This window comes from Hibiscus syriacus, unplaced genomic scaffold (genome assembly GCF_006381635.1).
Source record: "Hibiscus syriacus cultivar Baekdansim isolate YM2019G1 unplaced genomic scaffold, ASM638163v2 tig00111741_pilon, whole genome shotgun sequence".
NCBI lineage: Eukaryota > Viridiplantae > Streptophyta > Magnoliopsida > Malvales > Malvaceae > Hibiscus > Hibiscus syriacus.
Genome location: NW_024063166.1, coordinates 341,476 through 360,482, shown reverse-complemented (window position 1 = coordinate 360,482; position 19,007 = coordinate 341,476). Strand labels below are relative to the sequence as shown.

General features: G+C 34.6%; 2 protein-coding genes, 2 long non-coding RNA genes and 1 pseudogene across 4 annotated transcripts; 2 read left to right on the top strand and 3 right to left on the bottom strand.

Annotated features, from left to right (window-relative positions):
- Nucleotides 1-790: 790 nt before the first annotated feature.
- Nucleotides 791-8,942, bottom strand: LOC120168927 (annotated as a pseudogene).
- A 3,667-nt stretch (nt 8,943-12,609) lies between these two features.
- LOC120168926 (protein SICKLE-like) lies at nt 12,610-13,444 on the bottom strand. Its single transcript, XM_039177180.1, has 2 exons — nt 13,441-13,444; nt 12,610-13,385 (listed from the first exon to the last, which is right to left on the bottom strand). Exons 1-2 carry the CDS (start codon nt 13,442-13,444, stop codon nt 12,610-12,612), a joined length of 780 nt encoding a protein of 259 aa, XP_039033111.1.
- Nucleotides 13,445-14,317: 873 nt separating this feature from the next.
- LOC120168898 lies at nt 14,318-15,225 on the top strand. Its single transcript, XR_005520613.1, has 3 exons — nt 14,318-14,394; nt 14,661-14,784; nt 15,134-15,225. It is a non-coding gene; the product is annotated as an uncharacterized LOC120168898 (long non-coding RNA).
- A 459-nt stretch (nt 15,226-15,684) lies between these two features.
- LOC120168925 lies at nt 15,685-17,974 on the top strand. Its single transcript, XM_039177178.1, has 3 exons — nt 15,685-15,996; nt 16,381-16,551; nt 17,789-17,974. The coding sequence occupies exons 1-3, from the start codon at nt 15,685-15,687 to the stop codon at nt 17,972-17,974; spliced, it is 669 nt and encodes a 222-aa protein (XP_039033109.1).
- A 331-nt stretch (nt 17,975-18,305) lies between these two features.
- LOC120168974 lies at nt 18,306-18,960 on the bottom strand. The gene is made up of 3 exons (XR_005520629.1): nt 18,830-18,960; nt 18,559-18,588; nt 18,306-18,407 (listed from the first exon to the last, which is right to left on the bottom strand). It is a non-coding gene; the product is annotated as an uncharacterized LOC120168974 (long non-coding RNA).
- Nucleotides 18,961-19,007: the final 47 nt, after the last annotated feature.

Genomic DNA, 19,007 nt, shown 5'->3' with positions numbered 1-19,007 from the left:
TTGAGAACATCACTGGACAATATAGTTGACATAAAGTGCATAGGAAGAGACCAAATCCCATTAAATCTTACCTCTTTTGTTGTAGCTCCCCATCCATCTTAGTATTCAACATCAATTTGTTTCACCTCCGGCTGGCCGTCGTATTATACATTCCTCATGCTCTGATCTTCCATTCAATGGAACCAAGCTCTCAACATAAGCAGTAATGTGCATTGTTTCCTGATAAGCGTGAATACCAAGATTTCTAAGCTCTTGTATGGACGGATCAAATAAAACTAGTTCTTGATCCGAGTTCTTGCAGTAATATGCAAGAAGTATCAACATTCTTATACGCATCTTTTACTAGTAGTAGATATCTTAATAATACATATATTCAAAGACGAAGTCAGAATATTAACTCAAGAGAAACATAAAATAGTTAAATATAAAAATAAGAAAAAATTTAGATAAATTAAAAATTGAAATATCTAAATAAATATGTATTCATATATATTTTTCAATAATAACAAATTGAGAGTAATGCCCCGGTACGATGCATAGCTTCATCCCTATATATATTTGTCTTAGCAATTTTACATTAATTTTATTCCAAAATATTCATTTTCTAAAAGTATTCATATATTTCAAATATCAAAGGGTTAAAAGAAGTAGCAACGTTTAAGGGATATTATTCAATAAATATGAACATTAACGTTGTCATTTGCCTATTGCATTGAGAAACTGCATTACAATAACCATTCTCTGTTACTTTCGCTTTCGTGGAAACCTTTTTAAGTCACATTATAAATCTATATCTTGGGAAAAAAAACTCTGGCAACGATGAGTTATCGGTCTCACCTCTGGCAATATGTGACTCTATATTCGAACGGGCAACATCTAACATTGTCTCGATCTCTTTCTTGTACTGCACAAAGATGGTAAAAATACTAAAGTCAACCTCTTCAAATTTTAAGGCTAATACGAAAGCAGGGAGAAAAAAAGGTTTTCAAAGTATGGGATTCGTCGATATGATCGGTGAAGACCATGGTTCAGCTATAGCAATACCTCTTCGACAGCGCCTGACTTAATTTTCGATTGCATCACACACCTTTTCTTAAAATGTGCACCTACAAAAAATTGAAACATCAATTAGTTCAATTCATTGATGTCGAGGAAAAGAAAAGACATGTTTTCAAACTCAGAAACTGCTTGAAGATGTTCATTACTTTCATTATAGACTGATGCATGCATTAAGAGCTAATATCATGTCAGTATAACTTGTAATGAGAGACACAAATCTCTGGAAGACCATATCTCAACAAGAGTTAGATTAGATGAAAAACTAAAGCCAACGCAAAAATGTCAAAAGATATCCCCAAGGGGACACAACCCAGCCACAAGAACTTAAAGAGTCCAACTTGGAAGTCTCAGATTGAACTATGTGAAAGTAGCGAGTTGGATTTAGCAGAATACTGATGCCATTGGTAGTTTGGTACCATAATCTCCATATGTATGGCCAACTTGGAAGTCTCAGATTGAACTATGTGAAAGTAGCGAGTTGGATTTAGCAGAATGTCGGAGGGCTACGGCCATTGTATGGCCATTGGTAGTTTGGTACAATAATCTCCATATGTACCATTAGGGATGTAAATGAGACGAGATAGATCGCGAGCTACTCGAGATCGACTCGATCAAGACTCGATAAATACTCGGATCGAATGGACTCGACTCGAGCTCGACTCGAGTTCTTAACGAGCCGAAACGAGTTATTCGATATTCGACTCGAAAAGCTCGTGAGCAACTCGAAAATATAATATATTAAGATTTTATTTTTAGAAAAAATAAATTATTAATAATATTAATATGTATGCATTGATTTTTTTTAAAAATACAGTAAGATTTTCATGTATTTAAGGTTAATGTTCGAGTCTGAGTTTGAGACTTCAATCGAGTTAAGTTTAAGAATTTTTTTTTCATTTCGAGCCTTTTCGAGCTGCTCACGAGCTTTAGTTCAGGATTTCGAGTTCGAGTCGAGCTTGAAAATTTTAAGCTCGCGAGTTTTCGAGTCGAGTCGAGTCAAGCTCCATTTCAGAGTTTTCGAGTCGAGTCGAGCTCAGCAATACTCGAGCTCGACTCGGCTCGTTTACACCCCCTATGTGTCAGTAAGAGTGAACTTTTCTTTTTGGAAGCAAGTAAATTAATGTGTCAGTTCCAAAGGGATTTTTCCTACTCCGACAGTTTGAACAGAAACTTTCCTCTTGATTGGACTTAGGTGAAGATAAATGCATGATCAATAGCAGTGAGGATGATATGCAAGAAAGTTTATGAACAAACACATGAAAAGCCAGCAAGTGAACTGGTGTGTCAAAAGGACAGTTCCTTTTGCAATAATGAGTCTTACAATTCCCCTCTTGATTGGACTTAGGTTATGATAAGTTTTTGGCCGTGCATTATGGAGCAGATTAAATATTAATCATCTGTAATACTAATGTTAGTTGTAGACACACTTCCTATTTTGTAGTATATACAAAAATTGCATCCAATAGTAGCAATGCTTTCACTAAAAGGGTTGATTTATTCTGTTTCTATGGATCAAAGTTCATTTTATTTTCCTCAAAGAATACAACACAAATAGAGGAGGATTTTTTTGTAACAATCCTTGGTTATCTTTTATTTATTTGTTTGTTTTGGGATCAAAGTTTGAATTATTTATTCATTGGAGTGAGGAACAAAATCAGACCGGAAAATAATAAGAAGGGGAATATTGCTTGCACAGGCAACAGTGAGACTGCAAGGACCTTGCACAAAACAAAAATGTGGGGTATAAAACTATATTCCAAATCAAGAATAAAGATACCCAGCTAATACTTGCTTCAAAGTAGGTGCCAAACTGAACATCATGTGCCTGTTGTACAGTTTCAAAAACCTACGAGAAGAGAGAAATTGAGTAAATTCAATTAAATCAACCAAACATAGAATCTACAATAAAGATGCAAATGATGTTTTTTTTCACTAAACATAGAATCAGCCAAACATATGTATCACAAACATTGAAGTTTTTTTCATTAAAGAAGTAAGACAACCTTAAGTTTATTAAATAATAAATTACTAAACAGATGAAAAAAAGATGTCATACAAGCTTTTTCTTATCTGATGATAAAACAAAATGTTGATCCTCAGTCATGGCACTGTCTGGAGGGCACATAGGATTGTTACAAATGGATCTGAATGTAATCTCTCTCAGTTGACCTTCATATTCATCTGCAGCATGCCACTGTCCCATCTGAAAGTAGAACAGCAGAGTGGGTTCAAACTTTCAATTCATTCAACTAGGGATGAAGAAATCCCTGGGAAGATTACCACTAATTTATATGAGGGAAAAGATGCCATGTTTATACCATCAAAAGTTTAGAGATGTTTAAATCAAGTTTAACCTCGACATTCGGATTTTACAAGCAATATAAATGATTCTAAGACGAGCATATCAGTATAAAATGCACAATAATACGAAAGGTATGCTTAATAGAATAACCATGGAAGAATACTAAAGTGATCTTATCTTACTGTAAGATTTTTGTCTTTCCGTGATGAGCGATATTCGTTTGTGAAATTAGAGTCATCACTCAATAATAAATTATAAAGCTTCTCAGTTGTGCAAGGAAATACATCTTGCAGGAAACATTCATGAATCATAAGCATAGAAATTCACATCATAATAAAACCCACAAAGGCAGAAAAAATTGGATGCATACATTGTATACCAACTAGAACATGTTCTTTGATAAAAGGTATTTTTTCAGTTTTAGGTTTAGATTCTTTATCTGGAGGAGTTGGAGCTTGCCTTCTACTACTGCTCGCACGCAATGCTGATGCTGCTCGCTCCTACATGTTGGCAAAATAATCAAATAAATATATTTTTCATCTAATCAGTTGGTTCAAAAGGGGGGAAATTAACATAAATACAAGCAAACAAGGATTGAGACAAGAAACAATCATTTTGTGAACCTAAAAGCAAAAAGTTCAGAGTTGTTGTAATATTTGCATTCACAACCAATTTTATTCACCCTGAACATTCTCATTGATCTAACCATGTAACTTTGTTTCCTGGGTAGTTGAAACACATCATTGGGGCATATCACAGTTGGAACACTGCCTCTTAAACTGTATTGTATCAATTCAGTTAAGGACTTCCCTTTATTATTCAGCTTTTACAATCTCTCCAGCCACATATTCCCATCTGTTCTTGTTTCTTTTACAATTTTAATCCTACTCGCTGAACACAAACCAGCATTTCCCTACCTCTTCAGCTTATATAAATAACATTTCCCAGCACCAATATTTCCCAGTCTTGATCTTTACCCCCTTTCTTTGAGCTCCCACAGTATTCTCAAGTTCTCCAATCCATCACAAGCAAAATTCTTCCTTTTTCACCCAATTTAGCGAGTTCCGATTACGGAAGTACATATATATATGGCTTCTTCAAAATGCATTTACAATTAAATTCTCCTCTCTCACAGTAGATGGAGAAAATAATAAGAATAAGATTGTTTCAGCACTAGTTGAATATCAAAGGCCATCTTTTTGGGGAAAAAGAAAAGCCCTCAGCTATTAATTTTCAGTGTTTCTAAAGATGATAAGAAAACTAATTTTCTGTCCATATAAAAGTGATAATAAAAAATCAGGATTGAAATTCTGCAAAAGAAACAATCAAATAAGAAGTAACAGATCACAGGGAGAACTTGAAAAAAAACCTTCTTCTCAGCTTCCAACATTGCATGGTGGTTTTTTTGTTGCACTCTGTAATGCTCATACTGTGTGGTTCCTGTTCCAAAATGATGCAAATTTATACCCGACTCTACCTGAAAAAAGAAGAAGATAGAAAAATAAACACACATTTACTCAATTCATGTTATAAACAGTCTCACTCATGCAATTTGTGTTACTCCTTACAATGTAATAACCTTAATATGGTTTTAAAATGAAAAGATTTCTGAATGGGAAACTGTAGAAAGGGGGAGGGGGAATCGACCAGTGCAAATGACCAAAATAGAAATTACATATAATTTTAAATGAAAAAGAAGAGTGTTCCTTCAGAATGTGATATCACTGCATCTTTCTTTAATGAAAAAAAAACCCTTTTTCTCATTCAAGAATATAATTGAGCACAAAATGCAAAACAACCATCGAAATAAAATTAATACAAAAAAATAATGAAAAATGTAAATTTTTGTATACGACTGTAGTATTTTTCACGTGCCAACAAAGCACCACAAGATTGGTAGAGAAAAACTTTTGCCAGCAGTTCACCACCAAAGTGTACACAAACTTGTAGGAAAGACGGGCACGAAGCAGCATTGTTAAGTATCATGTAAAACAACTAGCCATTGGAATAAAAATCATAGAAACAAGAAAGAACTGGCGTAGTATGATATGTGATAAAAATAATGTTATAAACATTCTAGCTGAATGAGAAAACTTCTCCGGAATTTCTGAGGTCCAAAAAATATTATATTTGAGATTCATTATTATGTCTAAAGCTAAAATAAAAATAATAAAAATCAGAACCGAAGTTTATGATATGAAATGCTAATAGGAAGAGAATATTTTTTTTCTTAAGAAATGTAGACCTAATATAATCTTTGTAAAACATAAGCACTAAATTTCAAAAAGGATTTGGTAATAAATAACATATGAAGTTACTGAAACACGGTGAGAAATCTCTAAATGACACTGTAGAAAAAACTGTCATATGAGGTAACCAAAATAGGGACCTGTATTCCTCTATAAGAAAATGGCTAATCCTCAACTAACAAGTGATTGCATTGCTCAAGCAAATGAGCTTTGTAAGTCACTGGAAAAAAGCCTGAAGGTAGCACACTAGGCTGACATAAATACTACCATTCCATGTTGTATCACAACCACCTTCATTGTGGAGAATATGTATTTTTTCCATTAGATTCAGTCATTCCAAAAGTGGAGGACATCAACGGATCCGGATCCAGGTCCAACGAACCCAGGGTGAGTAAAAATTTGATTCGATTGTAGGTAAGAATGATGCATAAGTACATTACCATGGTTGAAAGGTAAAGTCCAAAAAGGCTTAAACAAATAGAAGGTAGTTTTGTTGATCACCGAACCTAGAACTAATAGCAATAGGTGCAGAGGCCCTAAAATTGAATGCAAAGACAAAACAAACTGTAAATGAAGCTAATGTGAGATGAGACCACTTAACATTTATTAGTTGAACTAAAAGATGAATTTAAAAAACATTAGCCTAAGAAGATATAAAATAAATGAGCTTTGTAAGTCACTGGAAAAAAAGCCTGAAAGTAGCATACTAGGCTGACATAAATGCTATCATTCCATGTTGTAGCACCTTCATTATGCAGAATATGTATTTTTTTTCCATTAGATTCAGTCAGTCCAAAAGTGGAGGACATCAACGAATCCAGGTCCAGCGAACCCATGGTGAGTAAAAATTTGATTTGGCTGCAGGTAAGAAGGATGCATAAGTACATTACCATGGTTGAAAGGTAAAGTCCAAAAAGGCTTAAACAAATAGAAGGTAGTTCTGTTGATCATCCAACCTAGAACTAATAGCAATAGGTGCAGAGGCCCTAAAATTGAATAAAAAGACAAAACAAACTTCAAATGAAGCTAATTTGAGATGAGACCACTTAACAGTTATTAGTTGAACTAAAAGAAGAATTTAAAAATCATTAGCCTAAGAAGATGTAAAATAAAACCCATGGGGAGAGCTGGAAATGTAAAAGCATTATTGTCAATGTTGTCATCTATTTTGTTTTCTAGAAATAACAGCCACTGTTGTGAGTATATCCAAGGATGTTACCCTATTCTTCAAATGCCTAGCATTAGTTCCAATTTGTCTAGTAGCAGGAGAATAATGAGGAACGAAACATATATGCCCAACAGTTAATCAGTCTCTAAGTCATACGCTTTGAACTTCATCCTCTCCACAATAGAAGAGAATGAACAATGATAATGGTGTCACAATTTTTTTATTTTCTAGCTTTGTCAATGAAATGCATAAGGGCTTTTCTTTTTCTGTTATGTTATGCTCAACTGCTACTTCCTTGCTTTTCAACCCATTAAACAAGGACAAACCCTTATGAAGCAAATATTCAATTAAAAGCTATCCATTTAAAACAACAAAAACTCAAATTTCCCCAATGAGATTTTGACCTCAAATTAATATAAAATTTTATTGCAGTTCAATAAAAAAAATAAGGAGAAAATCCTAGTACATTGGCTAAAATTTATACCCAGAAAACAGCCAAAACAACACATTTGGTAATGTCAAGTTGATATTAGTAACTCATATCGAGCTAAGAAAGGACATAATACTCTGTTCAAAATCTTGAAAGAGTAAATCCTAAAGCTCCAATGCTTAGTAAAGAATTTAGTTGCTAACCATCATAGCTCCCTAATGGAGGTACACCATGCCCACCCACACCCGTCCGAAGAATGATTGTTATTGCAGGATTAATTAATGCATGCCGACTCTTACGAATCTGCATAGATAAAATAAAATATTATATGCATAAAATAATTCAAAATTTTCTCCAACTTGGTCAAGAAAATGCATGCAATACTTTATAGTAATTCATTTTTATTCCACAAAACCAACTTTGGAGAAGTGTTGAACAGAAAAATATAGCATACCTCATCTATATTCTCAAATGGAACTACCACCTATTATTTAAACAAAAATTGTTAAAGATTTGAACATATATCCTTTCAGTTTACAAGTGTTAAATATACATAAAATTTCCTATCTTTTTAGTTAGTTTAGTCATTTTCCCCTTTAAAAAAGAAAAATAAAGGGATTAATGCATCTCTGGATTCTACCATTACCAAACTGACTATTACGTTTCAGCTTACCTTATGAAGACAAAAAACCTTGGTAATTAATACAACAAACTGGTAAGCTAACCTTAATTTGTTTGGAGAACACATTAGAATGGAAACATATGTGCCATGCCGAGACATACATACGACCATGGTGCAAGAATGATCTCTCAAGTGCACACGAATAACTATGCTCCACAACCTGAAAGAAATGTCAGTTTGTCAACTGCAGCTAGAAGTGATGAAACAGGACTGCCCCCAGAACTAATATCTGTTACTCTAACCATACCATGCCCAATTTATTTATAAATAGTTCTAGTTAGAAATACATTCTATGAGACTTGCCTCATCTGGATGGAGGTTAAATATTGTCTGTAAAGGCCCTGGCTTTTGATGAACCACTATAGGCCCTTGTTTTTCTGAAGTGACCCTTCTTCGAGCTCCAGCTCCAGCATATCCATTTACACGCCTGTCAACAGAAGCTTTCAAACTACTCAATGAAATATAGAGACAATAAACATGATTACACCTGTATTTTCCATTAAGAGGGACTAACACTGGAAATTTTTCATCTTAATTATTTTCATTTTTAGCATATATTCGTATAAAAAGATGCAAAATTACCTGGAAGAATTTACAGGTGATTTTTGTGTTGTAATGTGTAGACAAACCTGAAAGAAGTAAAACCTCTTATTGATCGTCATAAGAATTAATAAAAGATGTAAAGAAGCCAGAACTTTTTAATGAAAGAGCACCTGTCCAGGTTCCCTGTCTAATGTATGCCATACTGGGGTGCTTTCACCTACACTTTCAACTGGAACAGTAACTTAACCAAGGATTGCACTCTTCCACACTATATCCCAGTCATATATTGTCACATTTATCTGCAGGGTGAGTCAAAAGGATTCTCTTAGACAAATAATACCACATAGGAAAAAAGAAAAGTTGTTTTAAATATGTCTTCGTAAAATTCCCTTTGATTAAAATGCCAAGAACAAGAAGTGTAAACCTGACAAATATGGTATTAGGGACATTCATGTTACATGGATTGGACCAGCAAAGATATAATCACAATTTGCAGCACCCAACTTCATAAGTGAATGTAAAATTGGTACAATTTTATGATAGGATCCTTGATTTTAGGATTTATTATTTTAAATAACCTATTTCTTAATCTTATGAACTTATATTAGAATATTTAATTTACTTAAATGTTTTTTGTTTCCCGACTCGACCCGAATATCACACTTAAAAAACCCGACCCGACCCGAACAAAATAAAGTTTCACCCGACCCGACCCGAATATATGAATTAGAAATCCGACCCGACCCGACCCGAAATAATAAAAAATTATTTTTATTTAATAAAAATAGTGACTTAATTGAAAAAAAGAGGGGTATTATTGTAATTATTCCTAAATATATAAGGTAAAATTATATATATTTTCGGGTCGGTCCGGTTTTTTTCACCCTAAACCCGAACTCGACCCGGCCCGACCCGAATATCACACTTAAAAAACCGATCCGACTCGACCCGAATATCACACTTAAAAAACCCGACCCGACCCGAACAAAATAAAGTTTCACCCGACCCGACCCGAATATATGAATTAGAAATCCGACCCGACCCGAAATAATAAAAAATATTTTTATTTAATAAAAACAGTGACTTAATTGAAAAAAATATATAGAGGGGTATTATTGTAATTATTCCTAAATATATAAGGTAAAATTATATATATTTTCGGGTCGGTCCGGTTTTTTTCACCCTAAACCCGAACCCGACCCGACCTGACCCGAATATCACACTTAAAAAAACCCGACCCGACCAAAATAAAGTTTCACCAGACCCGACCCGAATATATGAATTAGAAACCCGACCCGAAATAATAAAAAAATATTTTTATTCAATATATGAATAAGTTACCAAAAGATTGATGAGGGTAGTATAGTCAAATTTCAATTCCCTCCAACAAGGGAATTGAATTCCATCCATTTTTGGATGAAATTCACTTTCCCTCATTTGATGGAATTGAATTCCATCAGAGATTCCAATTCCCTTGAAAAACTTGAACCATGGGAAAGTGGTGGAATTGGATTCCAATTCCCACCAATTCCAAGGGATTCCATCAAACCAAACGCCACCTAAGTCATTTTCCGTGATGCAGGCATATAGTGTACCATTGTACTCTATTCAAGAAAAAAATTGCCTAAAAGAATTTCACAAAATTATATCTCAATTTTTTTTATAAATTTGTAAAGGAATTATTGTTATTCCTTGATGTCACGGTTCAAGCATCAGGAATGTCAAGAATTCGAGTGTTCAATATCAAAAGGTTGAGAGTTATCTTTGAACAGATATTACCTTGTACTTAACTGAGATTAATAAAAAAAGAAAATATTTAACTATTTAACAATGAATGTTCATATTTTTGTATATACGGTGCTCAAACTTGGTACTAAGGAATAACAATAAATCTTTTAGCCCTTAAAATCATTTAGATAGATAGATAGAGAGATGAAATTTTAAAATTTTAAGGATACAAACTTAAATTATCAATAAAAACATGAAAAATTACTTATAAAAATTTAAAATTTTAAGTGGTGTGATCGCATCCTCCAACACCCCAGGGTCCATTACTGATTAGCACAAATTACTTGGTTCGATATTAAAAAAAGAAATTGATTTTTTATCGAGTCATTAATGAATCAGTTGCAGTAATTTGAGCATTTAAGTGAGTATAATACTTCAATTGAATAGAGATAATTTTTTTATTAAACTAAAGTTAATTACAAAGTAGTATCTATTTTATATATTATCAACCATTTGATAATAAATATCTAATTACTCTTGCAGTCGTTGGTGTCCCGTGACGTTTAAGTTACAAACGAAATTTGATTAAACTAAAAGCATAACAACAATGAAAAAGATGGGCAATATAATAACATTAAGTCGAGATTCGAAGAATACTGATATGAATCTCAAATCAATCCCAAATTCATAAAATAGAATATTCAGGGAGGAGTTTATCTAACATTATCAATTACCAAATGAAACAATATTCATAGATATGATTAAAATAGAAAAATTAGGATGAGTTGCTACTTTATTTTCAAACACTAGTTTTTTTTTTTTACAAATAAAATTCGTTTATTTTTTTTAAAAAATGAAATATTTTATATTTAATAAATGTTTATAATCATAAACGCAAACTAAATATATAATTAGGATATATTACTATATCCATTGATACAAAAATTCAGTCATTTAAGATCAAATAAGGATTATACAAGGAAAATATTAAAAATTCATCCATAAAAACTCGAACAAAAGATCGATACGAACAAATCTGATTGCATCGTCAAATGAACCATAACAAGATATCAATCTTTTTAAAGAGCATCGATAACCACAAACCAGAGTTAAATGTCGTGAGAAAATATCTTTGAACGCAAACCGCCTATCTAAATCTACTATGAAGTCTAAAGCATAGAAGATCAACATGATAACAAATAAACATCATATTGATCAGTCAACGTCATCAAATCCAACCATGATAAAATTAAATGAAAAGAACGACTAAAACGATCGAGAAAAAAATCGAAAACATGCAAAAAAAATAGAGAAAAATGTGTCATGAAGGTAGAGGAAAGCATGTCATAAAGATAGAACCATTGAGAACTAAAAAGTAAAGGAAATGCATAGAGGCGATACAAAAAAATAAAGGAAAAATAAAGAACATCGACGATCAACGACCAACACTAATACCGTCGCCAGCCAATCAAAGAAGAAAAAAGAGGCGAGCCGTTGCACAAAGTTAATAGAAAACTTTTAGGGTTTGTATAGGTAGTTTTGCGGTATAATCTGACAATTTTCGATTGGACTTAAAATGTTATACTTTTTTATAATATTTTTATTGAGCCTATTTCTGCCGTTTTTAACCTTAAATTAAGTTATCTTTTTCTAGACTTTCTCGGGTTTGTATAATTCTTTTAGGAGATAGTAGTTTGTTTACGTTAAATGTGTAAATAATAAGAGTATAACTCTGAAAAGATAAAAGCCAGCTGAACTTCCCTTTTAGAGTCTTGGTTCATAGATATCATTCATTCAATAAAATTAGTCTGTTTAATTTCAAAACAAAAAGGAAAAAGTGAGATGTTTCTTCTTCAAAGTTGAACCTTCAATTTGTGTATTTACTTTCTCAATTCTCATTTTTCAAGTTGTATGGAGTGAAGAACACTCATCAAATTAAAGATTCGATTTTACCAACAGAACAAAAACTTGAAACAACCAATTCATTGGTAAAGAGTCAAAGACAAGTAAAATTAAAATAACAATAGTTCAAAAGTGATTCTCAAACAAGGAACTAAGTGAAATACCAAGCATTTTGGCATATCTGAAGTAAACTGAACACCATCTACCTGCAATAATAGCCTATGGAAAAACCCACCATATATGGTCTTCATAAGTTGTCACTTCTGCGAGTTATGGCATGAGTATAGTCGGCCTTCCTAGAACAGGCTATTAACACAAAAACGAAATGCATGAGGAGATCCCAGACCCAGTTCGAAAGCCAAAATCGTTGCTTGTCCTCCATGAAAATAATATTGGTTTCATCTAGAAATCTTCGAATTCAAATCTCAAAGATAAGCCTGCTGAGATTAATGAGACTGGGAGAAAAGCAAATCTCATCAAGTGGCCATAACAGATCTCTTCTCATTTCAAGCCAATTGTAGTTGTTCTTTGAGATTTGAGCAACTTTCATTCATTTTGCGTATCCTCAACAGCTTTGTTGAATGAAGCAGCAAGGTACTCGGCAAGACTTTGTTGAGAGTTAAACTTGTTTGAAGAAGCCTCTGAAACTTTTGCCTTCTTTGGGTCAATGGATTTCGGAAGCCATGAATTTGAAGTGCCCGGAGTACTCGAACTATCCCTTCCAGCTTCTTGTCTTTTCCATGGAATAGGTTCTAAATGCTGCCAAGGATCTTCCAACATGGATTGATCAAAGTAACTCTCTGGCCCTAATATCCTGTTTGATGCTGAGCTACGACCACGAAAACCTTGTCCTCGTCCGACACTCCTTCCTAAACCAGGAGTGCTGCTCCCAGTGTATCCACGACTCCTGCCTCTTCCTGGACTGAAATAAGCACTACCTCCAGATCCTTGATCAAGATTCAGCCTGTTACCAAACATTTGAGGCCTGGCTGTTCCATAGTTGAAACTAGGGCCATCTCCTAGAGAAAAGTAAGGGCCGGGCAAATTACCATAAGTTGATGTATTAGAAGGATTCCAGACCCTTTGAGAAGTTCTAGGATGCCTGGGAGGATTACTATACATTCCTCTCGGTGTTCCATCAGATACCAAGTTATAATGATCAGTGGCCTGTGATCCATTCCAAGCACCAGATTGGCCTGGATGCATGAGTGAAGGACTTCTTATTCTTGGGTTGTATGGACCATGGTTGTATACACCTTGAGCAGGTGAAAATTGGCTTTGCATCTGATGGACAGGCAAATCCCTATCGAAGTTCCTTGGTCCTGTCAAACCAGAATAGTAGGCCGATCAATTAGAAAAACAAAAAGGAATACCAACTCATGTTAATTGAAAAATTAGAGAAATTCCATACAACTAGTTTTAACTTTTAACCGATAACTCAATTCACAAATGTTCAGCTTAGTAGTAGCACAAATCAAATATTATTGCATGCATCAATAATAATATCGTGGTCGTGGTCGTGGTAGTGGTAATACGTGTCTTCGACACGTCCGCGCGGATACTATCTTTTTAGAGAAAATTCTTAAGAAACAAATGCAATACCACCAGTCGCATTGCGATTTTCAACTATCGCAATGCGAATCTGAAAATCGCATTGCGATTTTGGACTATCGCAATGCGAATCTGAAAATCGCGTTGCGATTTATACTATCGCAATGCGAATCTTAAAACCGCGTTGTGATTTTCGACTATCGCAATACGAATCTGAAAATCGCACTGCGAATCTTAAAACCGCGTTGCGATTTTGGACTATCGCAATACGAATCTGGAAAATCGCAACGCGAAATGGGGCCATTTTTGGAAACTGAGTTGCGAAGTTGGAGTTCGCGTTGCGATTTTGTTGGTCATTTTGGCAAATCCAAAAAAAGTTGATTAAAATCGTAAATTATAAGTCATTTTCGGTCACTGAGGTTATTTTCTCTTTTCTATTTTGCATGACGAGAAGAAAAGGGGTAACGACAATGTGCAAAGATTAACAATTAAATGTTCTTGGACTGCACTGACGGGCCAGGCCGAGCCCTCTACTTCTCTAAACCCATAGCTTATCCTAAATCAAATTGAATAAAGTATATAAATGATTTTCGACTATAACACTATTTTGTTGAGTCTCATGATTTTCGACTATAACACTATTTTATTGAGTCTCATGCTTCTAAAGATCAGCAATTGAAAATTCAGCGAGCATATACAGGCCGAGGGTCATTGGTTTTGATTGCTTTAGTTTTGCTCTTGCATTGAATCTTGAACGAGCTGAGAATTGAGGGAAAATATGTAAACAAGTTTGAACCGTTTATATAATCATGCTTACATGGATGATTTCATGTCACATTAGTTAGATGCTGATGATTTCAAAGCTTTCAATTCTTGATTAGATGGTCTTATATTAGTAAGATGAATGTTCTTCGATAATCTGCATCTTTAAGCATTTGATATCTTTGGTACCCTTTTCATGACAGTTCAGCTTGATGAATGAAGTCAGATGAGTTTCTGATCATGGTGTTATTTCAGTATGTGATACTGTTTTTTTTTTTAATTAGTGAAAACTGGATAGAGATCGGAACGATGATGGAAAACAAAAGGAGCCCTTGCTCTGTTGATCATACCAGTTTCACTTCTTTGGCATCGAAACGACAGAAGTCCGACTTATCGATCCCCACCAAGGTATTTAGCCTTCTTTACTCAAATTTATGTCTCCTCTTAGGAATATATATTCTTCTATAGTCATTTCATAGTTATACTAAAGGAATCCCTCACCCTTTTTCGAAGGAAGATGCCTAATTTATATCCGCATGGCATAAACTACATTCTCTTGACTTATTTTAGGGGTTATATTCTCGAATATGGTCACGATTGCGTCTTCTGCTATTATTATTTTATCTGCAATGTCAAATTGGTTTCTAGCAATGCAGAGTTTCATCTCTTCATTTCTTCTTTCTGCATACTAATTACTAAGTTGGATATGGTTTGTTTGTAGCTAATAGAATCCTAATTTACTCCTTTTTCGCAATAGGATAAGAAAGATAAGGTCGGGGAACGAATTGTGACTCTGCAGCAGCTTGTTTCGCCATACGGAAAGGTACATTGATATTTTGTGCATCCATTATTATGGACATAATTAGTGTGGCAAAATGAATTTTGGGCATCCACTGGAGTTTTTGCCTACAAACATCCTGCATTGTGACTCTCTAGTTGATGGACTCCAAAGGGAAACCTTATCATCCCTTCGTAAACACACCAATCCATTATTAGGTTTTATTTCTTTCCATATTTACGACCTTTTAATCCTTATATACATGTTTGAGCATTTCAATAATTTGGATATGCATGTGTGTGCATGTATTTATGCATGTATTTGTGTGTTTTGATTGTGAAGTGATCTTTGTCATTTCTTGGTGCAGCTGATACGGACCAACATACAGATTGCAATGATAAATCCGGCATTAATAACGATCAATTGCTTTCGAGTTCAGAGATGAAAATAATTCCTTGGAGCAAGTACTTAGGAAGATTGAAATTGTGCATGCTAAGGTTCAGAAACTCAGGAATCTTCTCGATCAAGTTATGTCGAAAAATGTCTCGAAGTTTTCTTCCTCTGAGAACTTAAGCTTCCTTGCTGCTTGTGATGCTCAAACCAGCTCCGCCCCTAGCCCTACGTTGTCAGCTGGCAACGGAGACACAATATCTGCCAGACCTGCATTTAACACAACTCAACAAATTTGCGAATATGCTGGAGATATGGTTATGCCTGCAAGTGCCATTTCAAGTTATGGAGAGGCTTTCCATGTTCCTGATATAATCGAAAGCACTGTTGGATTATTGTCGTCTGCTGAAGTTACCTGCCACCAGCCACCACTTGTAGACTCGTGCGAAGATGTAAGCCCTTTGAACATACAGAACTACATGTGTATTTTGGCTGATGTTTTACCAGATAAGATAACGCCATCGATTTTTATTTTGAACTGAAAGTAAGCTTAACTGATCTGCATTTTCTTTCCCCTAGATATATGATAATTCATTGCAAAGATTTCCGGAGGCATAGGTTAAAACACTGAAAAACGAAAACAATCTAGCAAGTCTGGGTCTCGTGTCCCAGCATCGGTTATTTCCTCTGCTATCCGCAGGCTTCAACCTCCTTTGCACAAGAAAAGACTGTTATCTGTTTGACATGTTTTTTTCGGCTTCTCATGCATGAACTACTCTCGATTTAGTTATGGAAAATGAGAATCTGTTCATTATGATACCTGATGGCATTTGCAGATTGTGGAAAATGTTCCGATACGGAATGAAGGAAATGTCGGAGATAAACAAGCTTTAATGGCAATAAACAGTCGATCTATGAAGCAACATCATCAAACCGAGAAAGTAGAAGGAGAGAGCTCCCACCCTTCTCGTATTGCAACATCAGAGCCTAATAACGCAACAAAAAACGTTGTCTCAGGAGCAATCAATTCTGAGATCATGTCTAGCTTCAGACATATGTTTCAGTAAAAGAAAGCGAGGGGAATGTAAAGCCGGCTCAGTCGGTCTGAGGGGGTTACACTCTCTCTCCCTCTGCCTCTACCTCGCTGGTACATTCCCTCTCTCTGTTTCTTCATAGGTTCTCATGCACTTCTTTATACGTACTTTTATACGTATATACCAACATAATATGTGATGGGTACTGTTTTCAGGAGAAGGAAAGTTTTTTTTGCCTTATTTTGTTTTTGTTTCCTTCTGGGTTTTTGTTTGTTCTTCGTTTGTTTACTTTCTTGTTTTAGCTTAATGGGTTGTTTGAGTATAGCTTGGAATATGTTTCTTTTGCTTTTTCTACTTTCATGATCATTTCTTACTTCTCATGTATGTGGGAGCATGTATCATGTATGTGAATATGAATGTCATGACGCATGCATGCATGTTGACATGAGCTTTACTTGCATGATGATATCTGAATTACAAATTTGATTACAAATTTGAGGAAGGTGGGGGATTTCTTTGAATTTTTCACATTGTTAGCTTTTTCTTTTGAGATGATGCTTTACTGCTCTATTGCCCCCTCTCCCTCCCGTTTCTGCAAAATAAGTTTCTTCCATTTCGTTCTTTTTTTTTTTTGGAAAATTAGTCACCAAAGTCTTAAATTTGTTCCTATTCGTTATCTTGTATTGTATTTAATTCAAAATTCAATTGAGCTAACAAACACTGCAATGTCTGGAATGGTTTCTGATAATTGAAGAACTTAGTCAGCTGTTACTAAAATTTGGAATATTTGTTCAACAAGCTCTTTCTGATGTCTTGTTTCAAATTCAAAATTCAAGAATAGAAATGCATTTTTTATGATAGTTGGATTCCAGGCTTCAAATATGGTAGCGTTTTATACAATTTGCCTTGTGTATCTGCACAATCACTGATTTCTTGTATCTTATATGGTCATATGAAATGAATGATGGTATACATTTAATGGCTTCTGCATTGTCTTATAGTTCTAACTTCCTGGGGGGAATTCTCTAATTTCATTTCTTTCTTTTCTTTTCATTTACCTCCTTTGATCAAAATCATTTGTGCTATTCCCGCCTTGTTTAATTACCGAATTAGCTAATAATCTAGCTGTGTTTATCTTTTAGTTCACGTGCACATTTGATTTTGGAAGATTTGAGTTTTTGAAATTTAATATAAGCTGGTTTTTAATCAGCATGAAGGTGAACCATGGAGCCATTGTCTTTGGTGCATTGCTTTTTGGTACTATGACTGTTGTATGGCTTCTGAACGGATACTGATGGATGTTAATCCAGGTAATAAACTACATTGTGCTGCAAAAGCTGCAGCTGACAAGGAGAAGACGGTCCCTTGGATAGCTTTGTTCAAGGTGGATGAATAAGTGCAAAGAGAGCATTGATAACATGGAGGTTGTGAGGCATAAACAAAATAATGCTCCCGAGGATGTCGAGGTTGATATAATAGGATGCACAAATAATAATGACACTACAACAGTTAAAATTGAGGATCCGGATGCAACTGAATGTTCCAGTTCATTTGCTGACACCGCATCTGATACCGATAAATGTTCTGGATTGAGTGATGCTGAAGTCGAATCTCCGTTCGTTGGTGATGCTGCTTTTGCATCTGCTAACGAACCATTTAGTAGTAATTCAAAATCTTGAAAGAGTAAATCCTAAAGCTCCAATGCTTAGTAAAGAATTTAGTTGCTAACCATCATAGCTCCCTAATGGAGGTACACCATGCCCACCCACACCCGTCCGAAGAATGATTGTTATTGCAGGATTAATTAATGCATGCCGACTCTTACGAATCTGCATAGATAAAATAAAATATTATATGCATAAAATAATTCAAAATTTTCTCCAACTTGGTCAAGAAAATGCATGCAATACTTTATAGTAATTCATTTTTATTCCACAAAACCAACTTTGGAGAAGTGTTGAACAGAAAAATATAGCATACCTCATCTATATTCTCAAATGGAACTACCACCTATTATTTAAACAAAAATTGTTAAAGATTTGAACATATATCCTTTCAGTTTACAAGTGTTAAATATACATAAAATTTCCTATCTTTTTAGTTAGTTTAGTCATTTTCCCCTTTAAAAAAGAAAAATAAAGGGATTAATGCATCTCTGGATTCTACCATTACCAAACTGACTATTACGTTTCAGCTTACCTTATGAAGACAAAAAACCTTGGTAATTAATACAACAAACTGGTAAGCTAACCTTAATTTGTTTGGAGAACACATTAGAATGGAAACATATGTGCCATGCCGAGACATACATACGACCATGGTGCAAGAATGATCTCTCAAGTGCACACGAATAACTATGCTCCACAACCTGAAAGAAATGTCAGTTTGTCAACTGCAGCTAGAAGTGATGAAACAGGACTGCCCCCAGA